Here is an 18,796-nt window from a genome sequence, read left to right as displayed (position 1 = left end):
GCGACCGACGCCATGTTTGTTTACATTGAGCTCAGGGGACGTTTAGGACAGGAGCACTTTATTTGCTCACCCTCACCCACCTACCACACAATTTGGGTAATTTCGCCTCATTAGAATATTGTTTTTTTAATTAGTTACAGAAGCTAATTTTGATGTTTTTACGGATTTATCGCATGACAACATAATTCATCTTATCTGTTCGAAATGTATTGTGGACCCCTAATAATAATAAATAGTCAATTATAGTTAAACATCTGGTTAGCTTAATCCAATTAAGCTTCATATTTATATTGTACACCACCACTATAGTGCAATGTTTGCAATAAAAAAACAAAAACAAGTGTGGAACCTAAATCTTCCCACAACGAACAATGCCACTTTGTCGGTTCGAGACGCAAATCCTGCAACCAATTATTTGCCCTCCTGGAGGATCCTCCGCTTAACCACTCCACGACCTTTCACACTCCCCTCCGCTGTTTGCGTAGGGCAGCAAAAACAGACATTATATGACAACTGTGTGGGAATTACACACCAATTAAACGGGATAAGTCGCTGCGTTTGCAGGGGGCTGCGTCCTAATGCAAACAATAAGCCTGTCAGCTCGGGGGACACAAGGCCTTGTGTGTTCCTAGCAGGTAGGTCATGGACTTATCTGCCCATTGTTCTGGCTTCATCCCTGCTGAATAACGTGGCTTTGCTGTGAGATTTGTCCAGCTTTAGGTAAACCTCCACCAAATATATGCCCAGACCTCACATGCAGGGTTTCCTCAAACAGAGCATGTTTGCAGGACAGATGATGTCCATGCTACTGTACAGTGCCACCCCTCTGCAATGGGAGTGAGCTCTCTAAGTATTTTTTGAGCATTTGACAGGGGGATCACATATGGAGCAAATGCTCTGCTGCAGCTGTGGGGTATTTCCACTATCCATAAGCACCTTCCTATTAATGGGCTGGGAAAGCCACGATGCATTTAATCCGCCTGACAGTCACTCTGTTGTGTAGGCTCTCATTATAACCACCTTGATACACAGTAGAGATATCAATATAGAGATTTCATCTCATCACAGCAGCAAAGATGACCCATCTCGCTTCTTGAAGGCGGAGGATTATAGTAATTGAAAGTCCATACTGCGACATAAATAACCGTTCTCCTCGCACCAGGCTAGACCTGCTGGTGCCGCTTGCTGTCTGTTGGCAAGAACTAAATATATTTCCGGCATTCTGAATCGCATTCCGCCTCGACGCAGTACATGCCAGTAGTTAACAGCGCATGTGAATAAATAGCTTTCCTCCGCCAAGCCTGGAGACGTGTCAAAGCATGATGCAAGTGATTTGTTTGCGCGCAATTAGACGTGATGTGCGTTAGCAGCTGCGGTATTCTTTGTGCGCCGTCTCCGTTTTGGTCGCTTTATCACATGGGTAACAGGTCGCGGGAAAACAGGCAGAGTAATGACTCCTCTTGCGCAGCGAGGGCCCCCGATTCCTAAGGAGCCAAACTCTGAGCCAGAATTATGTCACTCTCAGCACCTGTTACTGTGAAAAAACAGAAGAACGTCACCAGCCTCATGAAGTTCCGGCACGCATTCAAAATGTGAACTTATGAACCGCAGTGCTTACTTTCTCATTTGTGCACAAGCAGGGGGGAAGAAGCGTGTCGCAACAGCCCATCTATATTCCGTAGGACGCCAATACGTGCACGTCACTCAATCTGCCCACGACCGGATAATGCAGGACTTGAAGCTGCGCGTGCAAAATATGGGTGCAACGACTAGTTGACGTCAAAAATCGACAAAAATCAATAAGATTTGTCGTGTTGGTAGGGATGGGTGCCATTCACATTTGAACTGTTACTGAACCGATTCCCGGGACCTAGGAATCGATTCCTGTACTGAACAGTACCCATTTTTGGCATTTGTGTGTGTTAAAAAATATGAATTGTTTTTGATAATACAATCTAATTTTTTATAACAACATTTAAAAACGGGCTGCTTATGATAACTGCTATTCAATTGTTATATCTTGTTTCATTATCACATTCCTGAGTCTCATTTGCAGGTATAACACCGAGTTGCAATTGCTGTTGCAAGTCGAAGACGTTAGATCGCAGTACTGGGTAATTTATGGTGTGTTGGTCAGTTCAGGCTTTGCTAACTGTTACGCCCCACAAAGTGTTAATACTAGGGGTGTAACGGTTTTTTGTGTACAGATCACACATCAGTTTGTGAGATATTTAGATGATTAAAAGTTCAATTGTTAGTTAACTTTTCTGAGAAACAACATATTCCAGACTGATATAAACTTGTCCACTGTGGAGGACAGGGCTTCTCAGAAAGTAAAAGTTGAAAGACACTAAAGTGAACATTATTGTTTTACACTGGATGTTGACATTGTCTCTTTAAAAACACTCAACTGTAAGTTTTTATATTTGCTTGAAACAGTGGATGTCTCTCCACAATTCTTTGCACTTAAAAATTCATGTTTGTAGTAATACGTATGATCAGAACATTTTAGCATTGTATTTGTGTTCAATTCTTTATATACTGTATGTCTTTTTTTGGACATCAGAATCAGAATCAGAATCAGCTTTATTGTCATTACGCAAGGTAACGAGATTGAGGCCATTCCATACAGTGCGATGTGTGCATGCTAGAAAAACAATGTGCAAATATATAAAAATATAAAAAATGTAGAAGTGCAATGAATATGGTGTGAAATGAATATATACATGAAAAAAAACAAAACAAAAACAGGGTGGTTGGTGGAATGGGTTATTGCACCGAAGAGAAGGCAGTTATGAGGGACAATGGGGCAGTCCGTTCAGGATGGTTATGGCCCTGGGGAAGAAGCTGTTCTTTAGCCTGTTTGTTTTGGTTTTAATGCACCTGTAGCGCTTCCCAGAGGGCAGCAGGTGGAACAGGTCAGAGCCAGGGTGGGTGCTGTCCTTGATGATGGCACTGGCTCTGTTGAGGCAGCGGGAGGTGTAGATGTCCGTCAGAGAGGGGAGAGGGCGGCCGATGATCTTCTGAGCCGTCTTGACCACTCTTTGCAGCCTCTCCCTGTCTGCTGCAGTGCAGCTGCCGTACCATACCGTAATACAGTAGGTCAGCAGGCTCTCGATGGACGAGCGGTAGAAGGTCAGCAGCAGGTCAGGCTTCAGGTTGTACTTCCCGAGGACTCTAAGGAAGTGTAGCCGCTGCTGAGCCTTCTTGATGATTGATGTGGTGTTGACTGTCCAGGAGAAGTCATTAGAGATGTGGACTCCAAGGTACCTGAAGGTGTGGACCCTCTCTACACGCTCGCCGTTGATGTAGAGGGGGGCAGGGTCGGTGCTGCTCCTCCTGAAGTCGACGATGATCTCTCTGGTCTTGCTGGTGTTGAGAGCGAGGTTGTTCTCCGAAGACCAGGCCGTCAGCTTCAGGACCTCCTCTCTGTAGGCAGCCTCGTCACCCCTGGAGATGAGCCCGACCACTGTGGTATCGTCGGCGAACTTGACGGTAAGGTTGTCACTGTGGGCCGGACTGCAGTCATGGGTGTAAAGGCAGTAGAGGAGGGGGCTCAGCACACAGCCCTGTGGGGAGCCGATGCTCAGCGTGCGGGAGGATGAGAGGTGCGGGCCAAGTCTCACATTCTGGGGTCGGTCCGTTAGGAAGTCCCTTATCCAGGCGTTTGTGAGAGGGGGGAGGCCAAGAGTGTCCAGTTTATTGCAGAGTCTGTCCGGGATTATTGTATTGAAGGCAGAGCTATAGTCCACAGAGAGCATCCGGACGTAGCTCTGCTGCTGCTCCAGGTGGTTCAGAGCAGAGTAGAGAGCAACAGCGATGGCGTCCTCTGTGGACCTGTTCGCCCGGTATGCGAACTGGTGGGGGTCGAAGTCTGGAGGGATATGGTCCTTGATGTGCTGGAGAACAAGTCGCTCGAAGCACTTCATGATTACCGGAGTGAGGGCCACTGGTCGGTAATCATTCAGGCTGGTGATGGGAGACTTCTTCGGCACCGGGATTATTGTAGATGACTTCAGGCAGGATGGGATGACTGCCTGAGCCAGGGAGAGGTTGAAGATCCTGGTGAGGGGGGGAGCGAGCTGGTGGGCGCACGTCCTGAGCACCTTTCCAGGTACTCCGTCTGGTCCGGTAGCCTTCCTGGGGTTCACAGCCAGGAGCACTCGTCTGACACTGTGCTCCTGTACAGTGAGTGGAGTGGCGCCGGAGCCCGGTGGGGGTGGGGGCAGGGCTGGAGCAGATGAGTGTCGCTGGGGGGTTTCGAAACGGGCAAAGAAACAGTTAAGCTCCTCTGCCAGTGTCGCACTCTGATCCGCAGTTGTCATATTGCAATACAGTATACAGTATATAGCAATAATATTGTACCGTGGCCTTAATACTGTGACGATATCGTACCGTGAGATTTGATATTTACATCCATAGTTAATACTGTAAGTATTGCACTTATAACTCACCAGCTGTTTGATTGTAACATGCATCTTAGTTGTAGTTTTCATTAATAAAATTGAAAGTGTTGAAATTTCAATGTAAAATTGCTAATGCTAACAAGTAGCATGTTATTAGCAAAGCCAATGTATATTAGCATTAAGCTAGTGCATTTTTGGCTAAATGGAGCCTTACTTTAGTTTTTTTTATTCCATTGAAAATTGCAACTTTACCTAGAGGTATAGTTTGGCTGAGTTTGCTCTCAGTTCTGCTGGAGTGATCTCCAAGTGCCAAAGTGCAGTATACAGACTGAGTCGGCAGCCGGGCGTGACGTCACGTGCAACCCAAGTACCAAAACATGACACCGTTGGATTTTAGGTCAATTGTTGCCCGGTAGGACCGGCGGGATTCGGTCGATACCGAAAAAAGTACCGGATTCGGTACCCATCCCTGATACCGGGTGATGATATCACTCGTGTTTTTCTGGACGGAAACGAACATAAGCAAATCAGAGTGACTGGTGTTATGGCGAGACATGCTGCCCATTGGAATTCATACCCCCAGGCTTCCAACATGCACACTTTTTTTTATATTCAATGGTTATCATCCATTTCTTCTTAGCACTGTAATTCACACCCACTTTTTTCCTTCCCATGCTTGGAAAACAAAGTTATGTCGATCTCTAGCCATAAGATAATACCAGCGTATAAAACCGGATGTTTTGGTCAGATCTCACTGGGTTCACTGTGACATTTGCTAACTAATGGCGGGGATATGCTTGTATCTCAAATTCCGGCTTGCAACTTAAAGCATACCAATTAGTCAAAAGACAGATCTTATCTTAAAACACTCTTATATTGAGGTCCCACTGTCTTCATTAGTTCCAGTCAAAAACTGCACAAATCAGTGAATAACTAATCTGATTAATTACATTTCAAAAATGGATGCCTTCACTTGTCAGCTAAGTAAAGACAAACAAACTTGTTCTGAATTCGTGGAACGTTGAATCAAAGCCAGAAAATGCTAAATCAGAGTTGTTTTCGTTGTCATGTGTGGCATTAAAGATGATGATTAACATAACAGAGAAACAGTACCTGGACCTCATCCCGACTGATTGAATGGCAGCACATTGCAGGTCCGTCTGTAGCTTATCAGCCAGGTTAAGCCAATGGAATGGGGAGCAGCGAGACCCCTGGAATAACTCCGGATGCCTTGAGCCCCCCACTGTCAACACAATGGCCTTAGTGTTAGTGATTTCATCAAGGCCACCACTCTGCTCTACCCAGCTAACTCCTGCATTACTTTTTACACAGTTCTGTAAAGTTGCTTGGCAAAAAGTATTTGGCATGGACGGCAGCCATGATGTAAGCAGCAGCACCACCCGTCCAACAGCTGTGTGTGGTCTACCGATGCTGGCACAGCACTTTTAGCAAGACTAGTCCGAAAGAAAATACGGAATCAGTTTGCAACATTTAGGTTGAGCTCACCTATTACATGAATGACCTTGTGTCAGAACTAATATGCGTTCAATTATTCATTGATCCTGAGGTGTGGTCTGCCTGAGTGACGTAACCATAATAAATCAACAGTAGCTACAGAGTTATCTGGTCAAAAAGGGTCATTATCATTGATATGACTTTGATGTCTTAAACTGACAACAAATGGGGTAAGAAAACATTTGAAAAGTTTGATGAAGTATTTTGGACGTGCACAAAGGATTTGACGGAGAGCGTGTGAAATTCGCGGCAATATGATCTCACAAGTTTACGAATTATCTGAAATTTGTCATAAAAAAATGCTGATTTTATAAATTACTTGAAATGCTGTTTTGGTGGAACTGTGCTCTCTTGTTTTAGATTCAATATCAATTAATTAATTGTATTATTATCATTAATTTATAACTTTGCCTATTACTCACAATCCTTATGTAATAGATTTTTTTTTAATTGCATTCTAAATAGTCATTCTTTTCTGCCTATAAAATCACATACAAAACATCCAAACACCTCCATTAAGGTTTTAAAATACTGTAAATCATGGAAGTATAAATGTGTCTGTTACTACATTACATATATACTTACAGTGTGTGTATAAAACATTGATGGAGGTTTTTGGAGGTTATTTTAAGTGCTTTATGTGCAGAATAGAGTGACTACCATGAGCTTTTGATCAAATCTATTTACAAGTTAGAATACAAAAAAAAAAGGGAAACATATGTGTGCTTGCCTTACATAAGGATTGTGAATGATAGGCAACATTTCAAGAAAGTGCAATTCCTCTTTAAATGGGTCAAATTATGATTATTTTTCCTACATTTAAAACACTTTGTATGAATACCCCGTCAGACCCTCTGTGCGTGGCGCTCCGGACTATAATTGATAGCTGTGGTCTTACACAAATAAATGAACCCACACATCGCAACGGTAATACGATAGACCTAGTCCTTGTCCAAAGTATCACCACCTCCAAAGTTATGGTACTACCGTACAATAAAATAATGTCCGATCATTACCTTATAAAAGTCAAAGTTCTGACTCATTGTCAATAACCTACTAATAACCAATGCTTTAACATCCGCAACATTAATGCTGTCACAACGATGACTCTTGCTGGCCTACTGCTTTCGGTAAGGGCACCATTCCAAAATGGTGTGGGTTCAATCAATCAATCAATCAGTGTTTATTTATATAGCCCTAAATCACATGTGTCTCAAAGGGCTGCACAAGCCACAACGACATCCTCGGTTCAGATCCCACATATTGTGGTTCTATCAATAACCTCACTAACAACTTCAACAATGCCCTGCACAACGCCATTGATAGTATAGCATCGCTAAAGCTAAAAAAGGCCCCTAAAAGGCGTACCGCTTGGTTCACAGAAGAAACCAGAGCTCTTAAACTATCATGTAGAAAGCTAAAACGCAAATCGCATACGACTAAACTTGAGCTTTTCCATCAAACACGCGCTTACCTTAGTGAAAACTAATCACTACTCCAATCTCATTTGCCTCAATAAAATCGATCTTAAATATTTGTTCAGTACAGTAGCATCGCTAACCCAACAAGAGACTCCCCCCAGTAGCTCCACCGACTCGGCTGATGACTACATGCTGCCTGTTAGGTGACATTAAGGGTGTAACAGTACACAAAAATTTCGGTTCGGTACGTACTTCGGTTTAGAGGTCACGGTTCGGTTCATTTTCAGTACAGTAAGAAAACAACAAAATATAAATTTTCTGGTTATTTATTTACCAACATTTGTAAACAATGGCTTTATCCTTTTAACATTGCTTTAAAATAGCTCTGTGTGTGATTGATGTGAGACACCACTAGGCTGATCTATGCAACAGCAGGCAGTCATGAATGCTAAGCATAACAATAACATACATATACACACAGGGTCGATTGCCAGGGTTAATACAGTCAACATATATAAAATAAAAACTAAATAAGATAAGGCTCAGAAAGTACAACACTTCCACATATAAAGTGCAACATTAAACTGCTTCAAGTTGTTGCTAAGATTAAATAAAATGACAAAAATGTTCTTCTACATACAAAAAGTGCAACATTAAACAGTTTCAAGTCAACTCAGCCTCAGATTAACTTTTCTTTCCCCCCCCCCCAGCCTTTAACCCTGGTGACTTTCACTCAATTTTCATGTTTTTTGTCAATCAGTTTATTCACATTGTCTGCAGAAAGAGCAGACCTGCTTGCAGTTAAAATGTCTGCAGCTGTGGAAAATACCCTTTCGCTGGGCACGGAGGTAGCAGGTATGGCGAGGTAGTGCCTGGCTAACTTGGCAGTAAGAGGATATATGGGCTCATTGTTCTTCCACCGTAGAAGTGGGTCAAAATCTAGTTTTTAATGCAATATGGTCTTGAATCTGCTGCTATAAAAACACCAACGGCATTTGTTATTGCTTTAGCCCTGCCTGATTCGCCGAGGAGAAGCTGCTTGAATGCGGTGGGAGCTGTGTTTGTTTGTCTTTCTCTTTGTTGAAGCCATGTTATCCATTGTTGTATCGCACCGCAAAGCCGAAATGTTCCCAAACGGGAGATCTTAACGAGGCAGGAGGATCTTCCAGCTCTGACTTTTACATGTTGTAGTAGCCCGGTCGTTGCTAGCATGCCGTGTGTTGTGCCTCAGTGTGCATTGTTTACACAACGTGCGGTGCGCTACTTAATATGTCCGTGTGGAAACTCGTTCGGTACACCTCCGAACCAAACCGAACCCCCCTACCGAAACGGTTCAATACAAATACACGTACCGTTACACCCTTAGGTGACATCATAAGCAAATACAGTGTTTCACTGTTATGCTGATGACACCCAACTCTACATGCCCCTAAAGCTGACCAACACGCCAGATTGTAGTCACCTGGAGGCGTGTCTAAATTAAATTAAACAATGGATGTCCAGCAACTTTTTGCATCTTAATGCATTGGGGGGGTGTATATTGTAGCCCGGAAGAGTTAGGGCTGCATGGGATTCTGGGTACTTGTTCTGTTGTGTTTATTTTGTGTTACGGTGCGGATGTTCTCCCGAAATGTGTTTGTCATTCTTGTTTGGTGTGGGTTCACAGTGTGGCGCATATTTTTAAACAGTGTTAAAGTTGTTTATACGGCCACCCTCAGTGTGACCTGTGTGGCTGTTGATCAAGTATGTCTTGCAGTCGCTTACGTGTGTCTACAGAAGCAAAATACAACATGTGAGTGGGCTGGCACGCTGTTTGTACGGGCTGTAGAGGACGCTAAAGGCAGTGCCGTCACGGCACGCCCTTAATATTGTTGTCTGGGTGAAAATCAGCAGAAATTCGGGAGAATGGTTGCCTCTGGAGATTTCCGGGAGGGGCACTGAAAATCGGGAGGGTTTACAAGTATGACGCTGTCAAGCGCCATTCAAATAAAACTCGCGGGCCGCACTAACATTACATTTTAATATAAAGGTGCGGGCCGCAAAATAACGTCTCGCGGGCCGCAATTGGCCCGCGGGCCGCGTGTTTGAGACCACTGTTTTAGATGAATTATGATTGACTGATTGTTTTCAGCTGCTCACGCTCCTCCTGGTGAGCCACTTCCTCCTCCTATGATTAAGAAGACAAGACAGCTGGGTGCTCTTTTTGTCTGTCCATCATGTTGAAGGAGTGAGGAGTGAAGCAGTTTATTTACCGCTAAATAAGTTATTTTGGTTATGTTGAAGTCAACCACGGAGAATATTTTTGTTTGTGAAAATAAATTATGATAATTTGGAATCTAGAAATATCTCCGCGAGTGCTTATTAAGGAATTTAGTGAGTCATAGACCTCCTCCTCAGGACTACTCTGCTATCTTTATTTTTATTTTTTCGAACTTTCTTGAACGCAAGAGTAGCCGTAACAAGTAAATAAAGTTCACTGAAGACCCGAAGGATCAACCACGATCGCTCTGCACCGAGGACAGAAAGCAGCCGGCGGGCCGTGAGTAAAATCAGCTGATGGACGTCATGAATGAATGAACGCGCCGCTGCGCTGTATGGAATCATTCAAACGCTATGGAAAGGAAAGTCGCAGATTGTGGATGTGAAATGCAATAAAACAGGATGTTGGAAGGACGTTTAGGAATGAACTAAACAATGAAATAAGTGGAAACTAAATTGAGCTGTGTGATTATCTGGAATGATGTCTGGCACACCTGAGACGGCAGCTGAACACGAGGACATGCTGAGTGCGTGCATTGCTTCGCGCAGAGGCAGACTGGGCGCGTGCACGAGGAGGCTAAATGAAATAAAGACTTTGATGACTGATGTTAGAAATGCTGATAAAGTCAATGATGAATTTGAAGTATTTAAAGGAGCCGTGGGTGAATTTAAAAAGGCTCACAACTTTGTGCAAGCATTCTTATCAGAGGAGGAAAAGGAAAATGATTATTATGACTGGTATGAACCCAGAATAAATGATTTGAATTATTTCATGAAAGATGTTGAAACATGGAAAAGAGAAATTGCACAATCAAAAGTTGGACCACTGGACAGCATATCAAATGTATCTCACAAATCAAAGTCTGCCACTGGTTCAAAAGCCTCTAGATCAGTGGTTCTTAACCTTGTTGGAGGTACCAAACCCCACCAGTTTCATATGCGCATTCACCGAACCCTTATTTGGTGAAAAATAAAATGTTTTTTTTTTTTCAAATTCAAGACAAATTTATATGTTTTTGGTAACACTTTAGTATGGGGAACATATTCTAAGTAACAAAGACTTAATTTAGAGTTATTTGGACACTAAGGGAACATATTCTAAGTAATAAAGACTTAATTTAGAGTTATTTGGTTAGGGTTAGGGTCAGGGTTAGAGGGTTAGGGTTATAATAAGGCCATGCCGAATAAGGCATTAATAAGTACTTAATAATGACTAGTTACTAATTTGCATGTTAATAAGCAACTAATTAATGGTGAATATGTTTCCCTTACTAAAGTGTTACCAAAAACATATAAATTTGTCTTGAATTTGAATTTACTGGTGCATAAAATGAACCGTGCATGAACATCACCTTGTTCAAACAACAAAACCAACACAGTGCATAAACTCACAACAAATTACACACCTGCAAACCAGTCAGCTGTTGCCGTATCCGTAATACGCCGATAGGGAGAAGTTTGTATTTACACAATGAGTCGGGTGTGTTTTGACCTCCGCCGAACCCCTGAGGCCGACTCACCGAACCCCTAGGGTTCGATCGAACCCAGGTTAAGAACCACTGCTCTAGATCCTCCTCAGTATCCTCAGAATTAAAAAAGGCCAAAGCAGAAAAGGCTGCTGCAATGGCTCGATCTGTTGCACTGAAGGAAAAACACACCTTGCAACTGGAGGAAACAAAGCTTAAAGCAAAGATGAAGCATTTAAGTCCCATCTTAAAACTCATTTGTATACCGTATTTTTCGGGCTATAAGTCGCTCCGAAGTATAAGTCGCACCGGCCGAAAATGCATAATAAAGAAGGAAAAAAACATATATAAGTCGCACTGGAGTATAAGTCGCATTTTTGGGGAAATGTATTTGATAAAACCCAACACCAAGAATAGACATTTGAAAGGCAATCTAAAATAAATAAAGAATAGTGAACAACAGGCTGAATAAGTGTACGTTATATGACGCATAAATAACCAACTGAGAACGTGCCTGGTATGTTAACGTAACATATTATGGTAAGAGTCATTCAAATAACTATAACATATAGAACATGCTATACGTTTACCAAACAATCTGTCACTCCAAATCGCTAAATCCCATGAAATCTTATACGTCTAGTCTCTTACGTGAATGAGCTAAATAATATTATTTGATATTTTACGGTAATGTGTTAATAATTTCACACATAAGTCGCTCCTGAGTATAAGTCGCTACCCCGGCCAAACTATGAAAAAAACTGCGACTTATAGTTAGAAAAATACGGTACTCTAAATAGACCCCTTTTTACACCAGTTGATCTGCTGTCTCTCTTTTCTGCTCTGCCCCCCCCTCTCCTGTATATTAATCGTATCCATTGCACCGGTCGCCCAGGGGGGTGGAGGGGGTACCCACATATGCGGTCCCTTCCGAGGTTTCTCATTGTGCCCATTGGGTTAAGTTTTTTTCTTGGCCTTATGTGGGATCTGAGGCGAGGATGTCGTTGTGGCTTGTGCAGCCCTTTGAGACATCTGTGATTACGGGCTTTATAAGTAAATTTTGATTGATTGATTGATTGATTGATTCGTTGTGGTCTACATAACATGTTATGGTGGTTTTTTGGTCCAAATGTTGCAATCATAAAAGACACTTTTTTAATGTCTCTTCTGAATACGCCGTTTTGTGGGCGGTCTGAAATTATGTGCCGAAGTCCTCCTGCATGCCAAGCCCCCTTTGACTGCTTTTCCACCCTGTCAGCCATGTTGTCGTCTTTAGGGCTTCCATATGGAGTCTACTGACAGATATAAGTTAGAACTAAACGCCACTTTGTATTTTAAATGGCAGCAGCGGAGGATGCATGTGCATGTATGAGCCAGTCTGCCCCACAACAAGAGGATAGAGAAAAAGAAGGAACTTATCGACTACAACTGGATAAAAATGGTGGACTTGCGCAAGAGGCAAATCTCTACCATATATGGAGGCAAAATACATCTCTCAAGTCTCAAATTCCAGTTTGGAGGAAAGCAAGATTGTGATTGTGACATGTCCTCCTTTGATTTCCTCATTTATTTCTTCCAGTTTGGCTTGTACAGGATTCCGGTCACCACACCTCTAGTTCCTCTCCTTTCACCCGCAATCTTGCTTTCTATCACTTCCTTTCGAAAAAATGTTTTAAGGTTCATTGCTCTATTTCTTTGCTCTGCATTTTACATGTTATTAGCAGATCGCCTTCTCCTATAACTTTCACTATTTCAACTTCTCCTATTTCCTTCTTCACTCTCTTAGTGTCACTGGGCTTAGTGCTGAAAAATCAACTGCAAATTGTAGGATGACTTTATGCTCGTCCCTTACAATCTTCTTCCAAATTTTTCTCGTCAGCTCTTTTCACATTTGTTTTTCTCTCACCTTTTCTTCCACTCTCCACTCTAGTCCCATCCTTTTCCCACTCTTCCGACTCCATTTCGTCCGACTCCGACGTCTCCCTAGCGCAAGCTCGCCTACCAGCAGATGAGTTGCACCTGTGTCTTGCTGTGGTCCTTGTTCCCTCCAATCAGCTCTCTCCTCCTCCTTGTGTCCTGTCCAGATGTATTCAATTGTCTAATTAACAAGATCTGATAACTCAGTTACAGCTCATGTTATTCTATTCTGTTATATGTGTTTTATGATGCACGATTGCGCCAAGTAAAATTCCTAGTTTGTGAACCCGTTCTCAAACAATGGCAATAAAAACTCTTCTGATTCTGATTCTAATTAGTCTCACGTTGTTCTCTGTTTTCTATCTTGTCTTTGTCCAGTTGTCATATGTCCTTTGTGGTCTTTAGGGAAGAAACTTTTTTAGCAGCACTCCAATGCAGAAATTGGGTCCACCTAGGGCTGGGCGATATATCGAGTTTGTAAAATATATCGATATATTTTTAAACAAGATATGAATTAAGAAAATATCGTAATATCGACATAATTTATTTCACGTTAAAATTACCAAACGCCGCTTATTTGTTGTGTTCCTTGTTCTCCCCCGTACCCCCTCCATGGGCTACTAAACCCCTCCCCTTCCTCCTTCCAAGACGTGCTTGCACTTATAAGAACATCCATGATTGGTTGGTTGTTTACTACGATGAGTCACGATTGGTTAGGGACAGGCCAATCAGAGGCAAGATAGGGCAGGTCATCGAACTAGGAAGGGAAATCACAAAGTGCCTGACTGCAAATGTATTTTTTTATCTGAGTTTGATACTGGGGATAAGTTGATTGGCAACACTAAATTGGCCCTAGTGTGTGGATGTGAGTGTGAATGTTGTCTGTCTATCTGTGTTGGCCCTGCGATGAGATGGCGACTTGTCCAGGGTGTAACCCGCCTTCCGCCTGATTGTAGCTGAGATAGGAAATGGATGGATAGATGATGCATTATGTACTATTTGCACAGCTATGTTATTTATTTTACGTGGAAAGAATATTTTTCTATTTTATTTATGTTATGTAATTCTGTACTACTTAAACAGTTTATTTGCTATGCTGTTAATCCCCATCTTGACTAACTGGGTTAATAAAAGTGTTTACAGTACAGTTGTCATTCACTTCAATTTCACTGAATGTCGCTCAAAAATTAATATCTTTATTTGTATACTTTCACCAAAAAATATATCGAGATATGTATCGAATATCGAGTTTAAGTAAAAATATATCGAGATATACTTTTTCGTCCATATCTCCCAGCCCTAGGTCCACCTCACCTTCACCCGTCACATCCGCGACCGTGACAGTTTCGCCCAATATGCAGGCATGTGATTTGACGACAATGAAAAAGACTGAAAAAATTTCCGGGGGTCTGGGGGACGAAGGTCCAGCCAGGTCCAGGGCGGTGCCCTGGTGGGGGGACAAGGGGGGCGATGCCCCCCGAAGCTCCTGGTTTTTCACCAATTTAACATGCTAAAATTAACAAAGACAGCACCATTTGAAGAAAATATTTTAGTGTTTAAAGACATGAAAACATCATTAATAGAACATACCTTGCTTCAAGTTGTTTCATATGTTTTTGGCGTTTCGCATGTACTTCCAAAGCCTTGAAACCTCGTGATCCATAGTCAATATTATCATGACACCACGTGCACAAAACCTTTCCGGGACGATCGATTTTCCGAATAAAATCACCGAACAAAGTCGTAACTTCCTTCTTTACAACAGTATCAGTGATTTCCCTTTCCATCCAGTCCCATCGAAACTTATTTTTGATATGTTTATCAATTTCTTTTACTCGTAAAGCGTCCTTTCTCTCGAGAACCGACATCGTTTACATATGGAAAATGGCGGTAATAACCATTATGAATGATGACGTTATTAATGTCATCATTCATAACAGATGTCCTGATTGGTCACAAGGAACATATCGACCAATCAACTACGGCGTAATATAAACTACGTCTCGAATCTTGATTTAGGGTCGGAAAAAAAAACGGAAAAACAGGAGATAATTATAATTTTTTTCCCGAGATTAAAAAAGACGGAATTCCGACTTTAGACGGAAAAATCACATGCCTGAATATGATAGCCCTGAGTGTGTTTTACTGTAGATTTAGGTATTCACCAATAGCCTGGAAATTATTTATATATTCACTTCTATAAATAAAGTAAAAACATAAGCAAAAAGTACTTTTGGTTCTGATTTAAATATTTTGTTTTTTTTACCTTAAAGTCCTTTTGTGACCAGTGATTGAGTTCCTGATTTTAGAAAACAACTAAAAAAAAACAAAAAAAGATTTTGTGATGATACAAAAATATCGTCAGTTCTGCCGGTCACCGATTTACGTAAAATCCAACCGTTGGATTATGGTACCTGAATTGCGCGTGACTTCACGCCCGGGTGCCGACTCTTCACACTTCGGTACTTGGCGATCCCTCTAGCAGCACTGAGTGCGGACTCAGCCAAACTACCTCTAGGTAATGTTGCAATTTTCTAGGCCAACAAGAAAATGTACTCAAAAAAATACATACCGTATTTTTCGGACTATAAGTCGCAGTTTTTTTTCATAGTTTGGCCGGGGGTGCGACTTATACTCAGGAGCGACTTATGTGTGAAGTTATTAACACATTACCGTAAAATATCAAATAATATTATTTAGCTCATTCACGTAAGAGACTAGACGTATAAGATTTCATGGGATTTAGCGATTAGGAGTGACAGATTGTTTGGTAAACGTATAGCATGTTCTATATGTTATAGTTATTTGAATGACTCTTACCATAACATGTTACGTTAACATACCAGGCACGTTCTCAGTTGGTTATTTATGCCTCATATAACGTACACTTATTCAGCCTGTTGTTCACTATTCTTTATTTATTTTAGATTGCCTTTCAAATGTCTATTCTTGGTGTTGGGTTTTATCAAATACATTTCCCCCAAAAATGCGACTTATACTCCAGTGCGACTTATATATGTTTTTTTCCTTCTTTATTATGCATTTTCGGCCGGTGCGATTTATACTCCGAAGCAAATTATACTCCGAAGCGAATTATACTCCGAAAAATACGGTACTAAAGTAGAGTAAGGCTCCATTTTTCCAAAAATGCGCTAGCTTGATGCTAATTTACCTTGGCTTTGCTATTCACATGCTACTGATTAGCATTACTGATTTTACATGGCGGTATCAGCACCTTCAAATGTGTTATTGAAAACTACAACTAAGATGCACCTTACAATCAAACAGCCGGTGCGCAATGAGTAAAATATGTACAGTATTAACACTTTGTAGGTGCAACAAAAATACAAAAAAAAAAAACACTATAAACTATACACCACTGCCATCTAACGTCTTGGACTTGCAACTGTAATTGCAACTTAATGTCATACTTGTTATGATCCGTTGCCCGGATCATAGTTTGTTTACGTTTATTTAGGTTTTGATTCACTTGTGGTTTAAATTCAGTTTCAGCACCCCTGTTTTGTGTGTCTTGCTTGTCATGGGTGCTGATTGTTTTCACCTGCCTCTGATTAGTGTTCGGGACGCTCACCTGTTCCCGAGCACTAATCAGGGAGCTATTTAGTCCTGCCTGTCGCTTCGCTCAGTCTGGTGCTTTTGTTTGTTCTCATGCAACGGTTACGTGTGTTACTCTGGATTCCTGAACTAAGCTTTGCCTTTTGCGTTTTCTTGTGCATATGCTTTGTTTTCCTTGTGAGCTATTCCGTTTGCTTATAGGCATGCTTGTTTTGTTCGTTTCTGTATGTTTTTGAGTGATTTATAGGAATAAATCATTTCCTACCTGCGCCTTTGTCTCCGGAGTTCCTGCTGCATCGCTTGGAAGAACAATCCGCGCATCACCATGCAACCACCACGTTACAATACCTGTGTATTAGACACAGAAATGTGATAATGCATCAAGATGTAACAACTGGGCAGCAGTTATCCTAATCAGCTCATGTTTAAATGTTGCAATAAAAAATGTATTTTATTATCAAATAAATGCATATGTTTTATTCGACACACACCGAAAATTGTTACTGTTGAGGACTGGTATCGATTCCCACGTACCCATCAAAAATGATACTCATTCCTACTGATACTGTTGTTGGCATCATTACAGTGAATATTTGTACTGATCTGCCCACTCTATTTGCATATTAGAAGCATTTAAGTCCCATCTTAAAACTCATTTGTATACTCTAAACTTTAAATAGACCCCCCTTTTAGACCAGTTGCTCTGCATGGCACAAAGTAGGTGACCACAGATGATTCGCTAGCTGTTCAAAGTCGGGACCCGGGGTGGACCACTCATCTGTGCATCAGTTGGGGACGTCTCTGCGCTGCTGACTTGTCTCCACTCAAGATGATCTCCTGCTGGCCCCACTATGGACTGGACTCTCACACTATTAACTAGATCCACTATGGACTGGACTCTCACACTATTAACTAGATCCACTCGACGTCCATTGCACCGGTCGCCCAGGGAGGGGAGTCCCCACATCTGCGGTCCCCCCATCGGGTTGAGTTTTTCCTTGCCCTGATGTGGGATCTGAGCCGAGGATGTCATTGTGGCTTGTGCAGCCCTTTGAGACACTCGTGATTTAGGGCTATATAAATAAAGCTCTTGCTTAGCGGTTAGTATGGCTTATTGTATCCTCCTACTTTGTGTAGTGTAGCATGTTTAGCTATTCCTCGTCCTCCAGTGATAACAGAACTTGTAGACCATGTAATTGCAGCCATGGAGGCAAGGATTACTGACTTAGAAGCTGCTTCTCACTGTGAAGAGACGTTAGCCGCGAGTGAGGACGCTATACTGCGTTTAAGACTCATGAACATTACCACGATATGACGATAGTATTAAAAGCTCCATCGCCATCCAATGTTATAACATTTATATCGTCTACACATCGTGGAACGCCGAGCCGCAGCCATTAGCTGTGTTGTTGATTGTATTGTGTTATTGATGAAAGGAATCGAAGATGAAGTGCATCGAAAAGTTGTTCGGCCAAAAGATTGGTCAGTGTGAAGATAACTACAAGATTAGCAGCCGCGTTTTTATCCCTCTTGGTATCTTTATCAATCGCCACAACGTAATAAAAAATGAAACAAATACTGCACTGTAATTAATTTAGGCCCACATTAAGCAACATCATTAGCATGTCAATGACAATTTCCATATTACCATAATGCATCCTAATGCTAATGTTTCATTTACAACCTACTACTTCCTAAATAAGCATATTGTTCAGTACTTATTTGCAATCACTAACTATCTACTGTTTATTTTTGAGCTTTAAAAAAAGAAAATCTTGCTACAGTACCTGTTGCCTGAACGGCCATCATGAGCCAGATGGCGTTGCCAGATGGGAAATGACACAATATCGTGCCAGTCGCTTAAAATGATTGTATTACGAGTAAAATCACATACATATGCGATTTGATGTTACTAAGGACCATCTGCTACAGAAAATATTGCCACATATTGTATAGTATAGCTTTTAATGACATTTTACCTGGAAATAAGCTAAACGCATGGATGGCACTGTTGGGAAAAAAAGCTGCCACTGGCAGAATAGCGACACTACATGGCTGTCAGGGGCAGTGCAGGATGTAACGTGTGTGTTTGTTAAACCATGTCCATCCATCCATCCATTTTTTTTACCGCTTTATCGTACGTCTGGCAAAAGTTAAATTACATTTTTTTCTTTGGTAAATGTTTTAGGTTTTTTTTTTTTTGTCTTTTTACTGATTTTTTTTTAATATTTCTTTT

General features: G+C 41.6%; 1 protein-coding gene across 3 annotated transcripts in view; it reads right to left on the bottom strand.

Moving 5' to 3' along the window:
* eya1 (EYA transcriptional coactivator and phosphatase 1) overlaps window positions 1-18,421 on the bottom strand; it is a 125,917-nt gene extending 107,496 nt beyond the window's left edge. For 2 of the 3 annotated variants that reach the window (XM_061965417.1, XM_061965418.1), the window contains exons 1-4: window positions 18,348-18,421; window positions 16,826-16,908; window positions 12,974-13,143; window positions 5,520-5,649 (exon numbers count right to left, since the gene is read on the bottom strand). In XM_061965417.1, coding sequence (XP_061821401.1) covers window positions 5,520-5,649; window positions 12,974-13,028 — 185 coding nt within the window. In that variant the 5' untranslated portion in view covers window positions 13,029-13,143; window positions 16,826-16,908; window positions 18,348-18,421. The remainder of the gene's footprint in view (window positions 1-5,519; window positions 5,650-12,973; window positions 13,144-16,825; window positions 16,909-18,347) is intronic. The other variant, XM_061965419.1, reaches the window with a different exon arrangement.
* Window positions 18,422-18,796: the final 375 nt, after the last annotated feature.

Source organism: Nerophis lumbriciformis, linkage group LG07, assembly GCF_033978685.3.
Source record: "Nerophis lumbriciformis linkage group LG07, RoL_Nlum_v2.1, whole genome shotgun sequence".
Lineage (NCBI taxonomy): Eukaryota > Metazoa > Chordata > Actinopteri > Syngnathiformes > Syngnathidae > Nerophis > Nerophis lumbriciformis.
The sequence above is the reverse complement of the archived record's forward strand: the minus strand, read 5'-3'. Positions and strand labels throughout refer to the sequence as shown.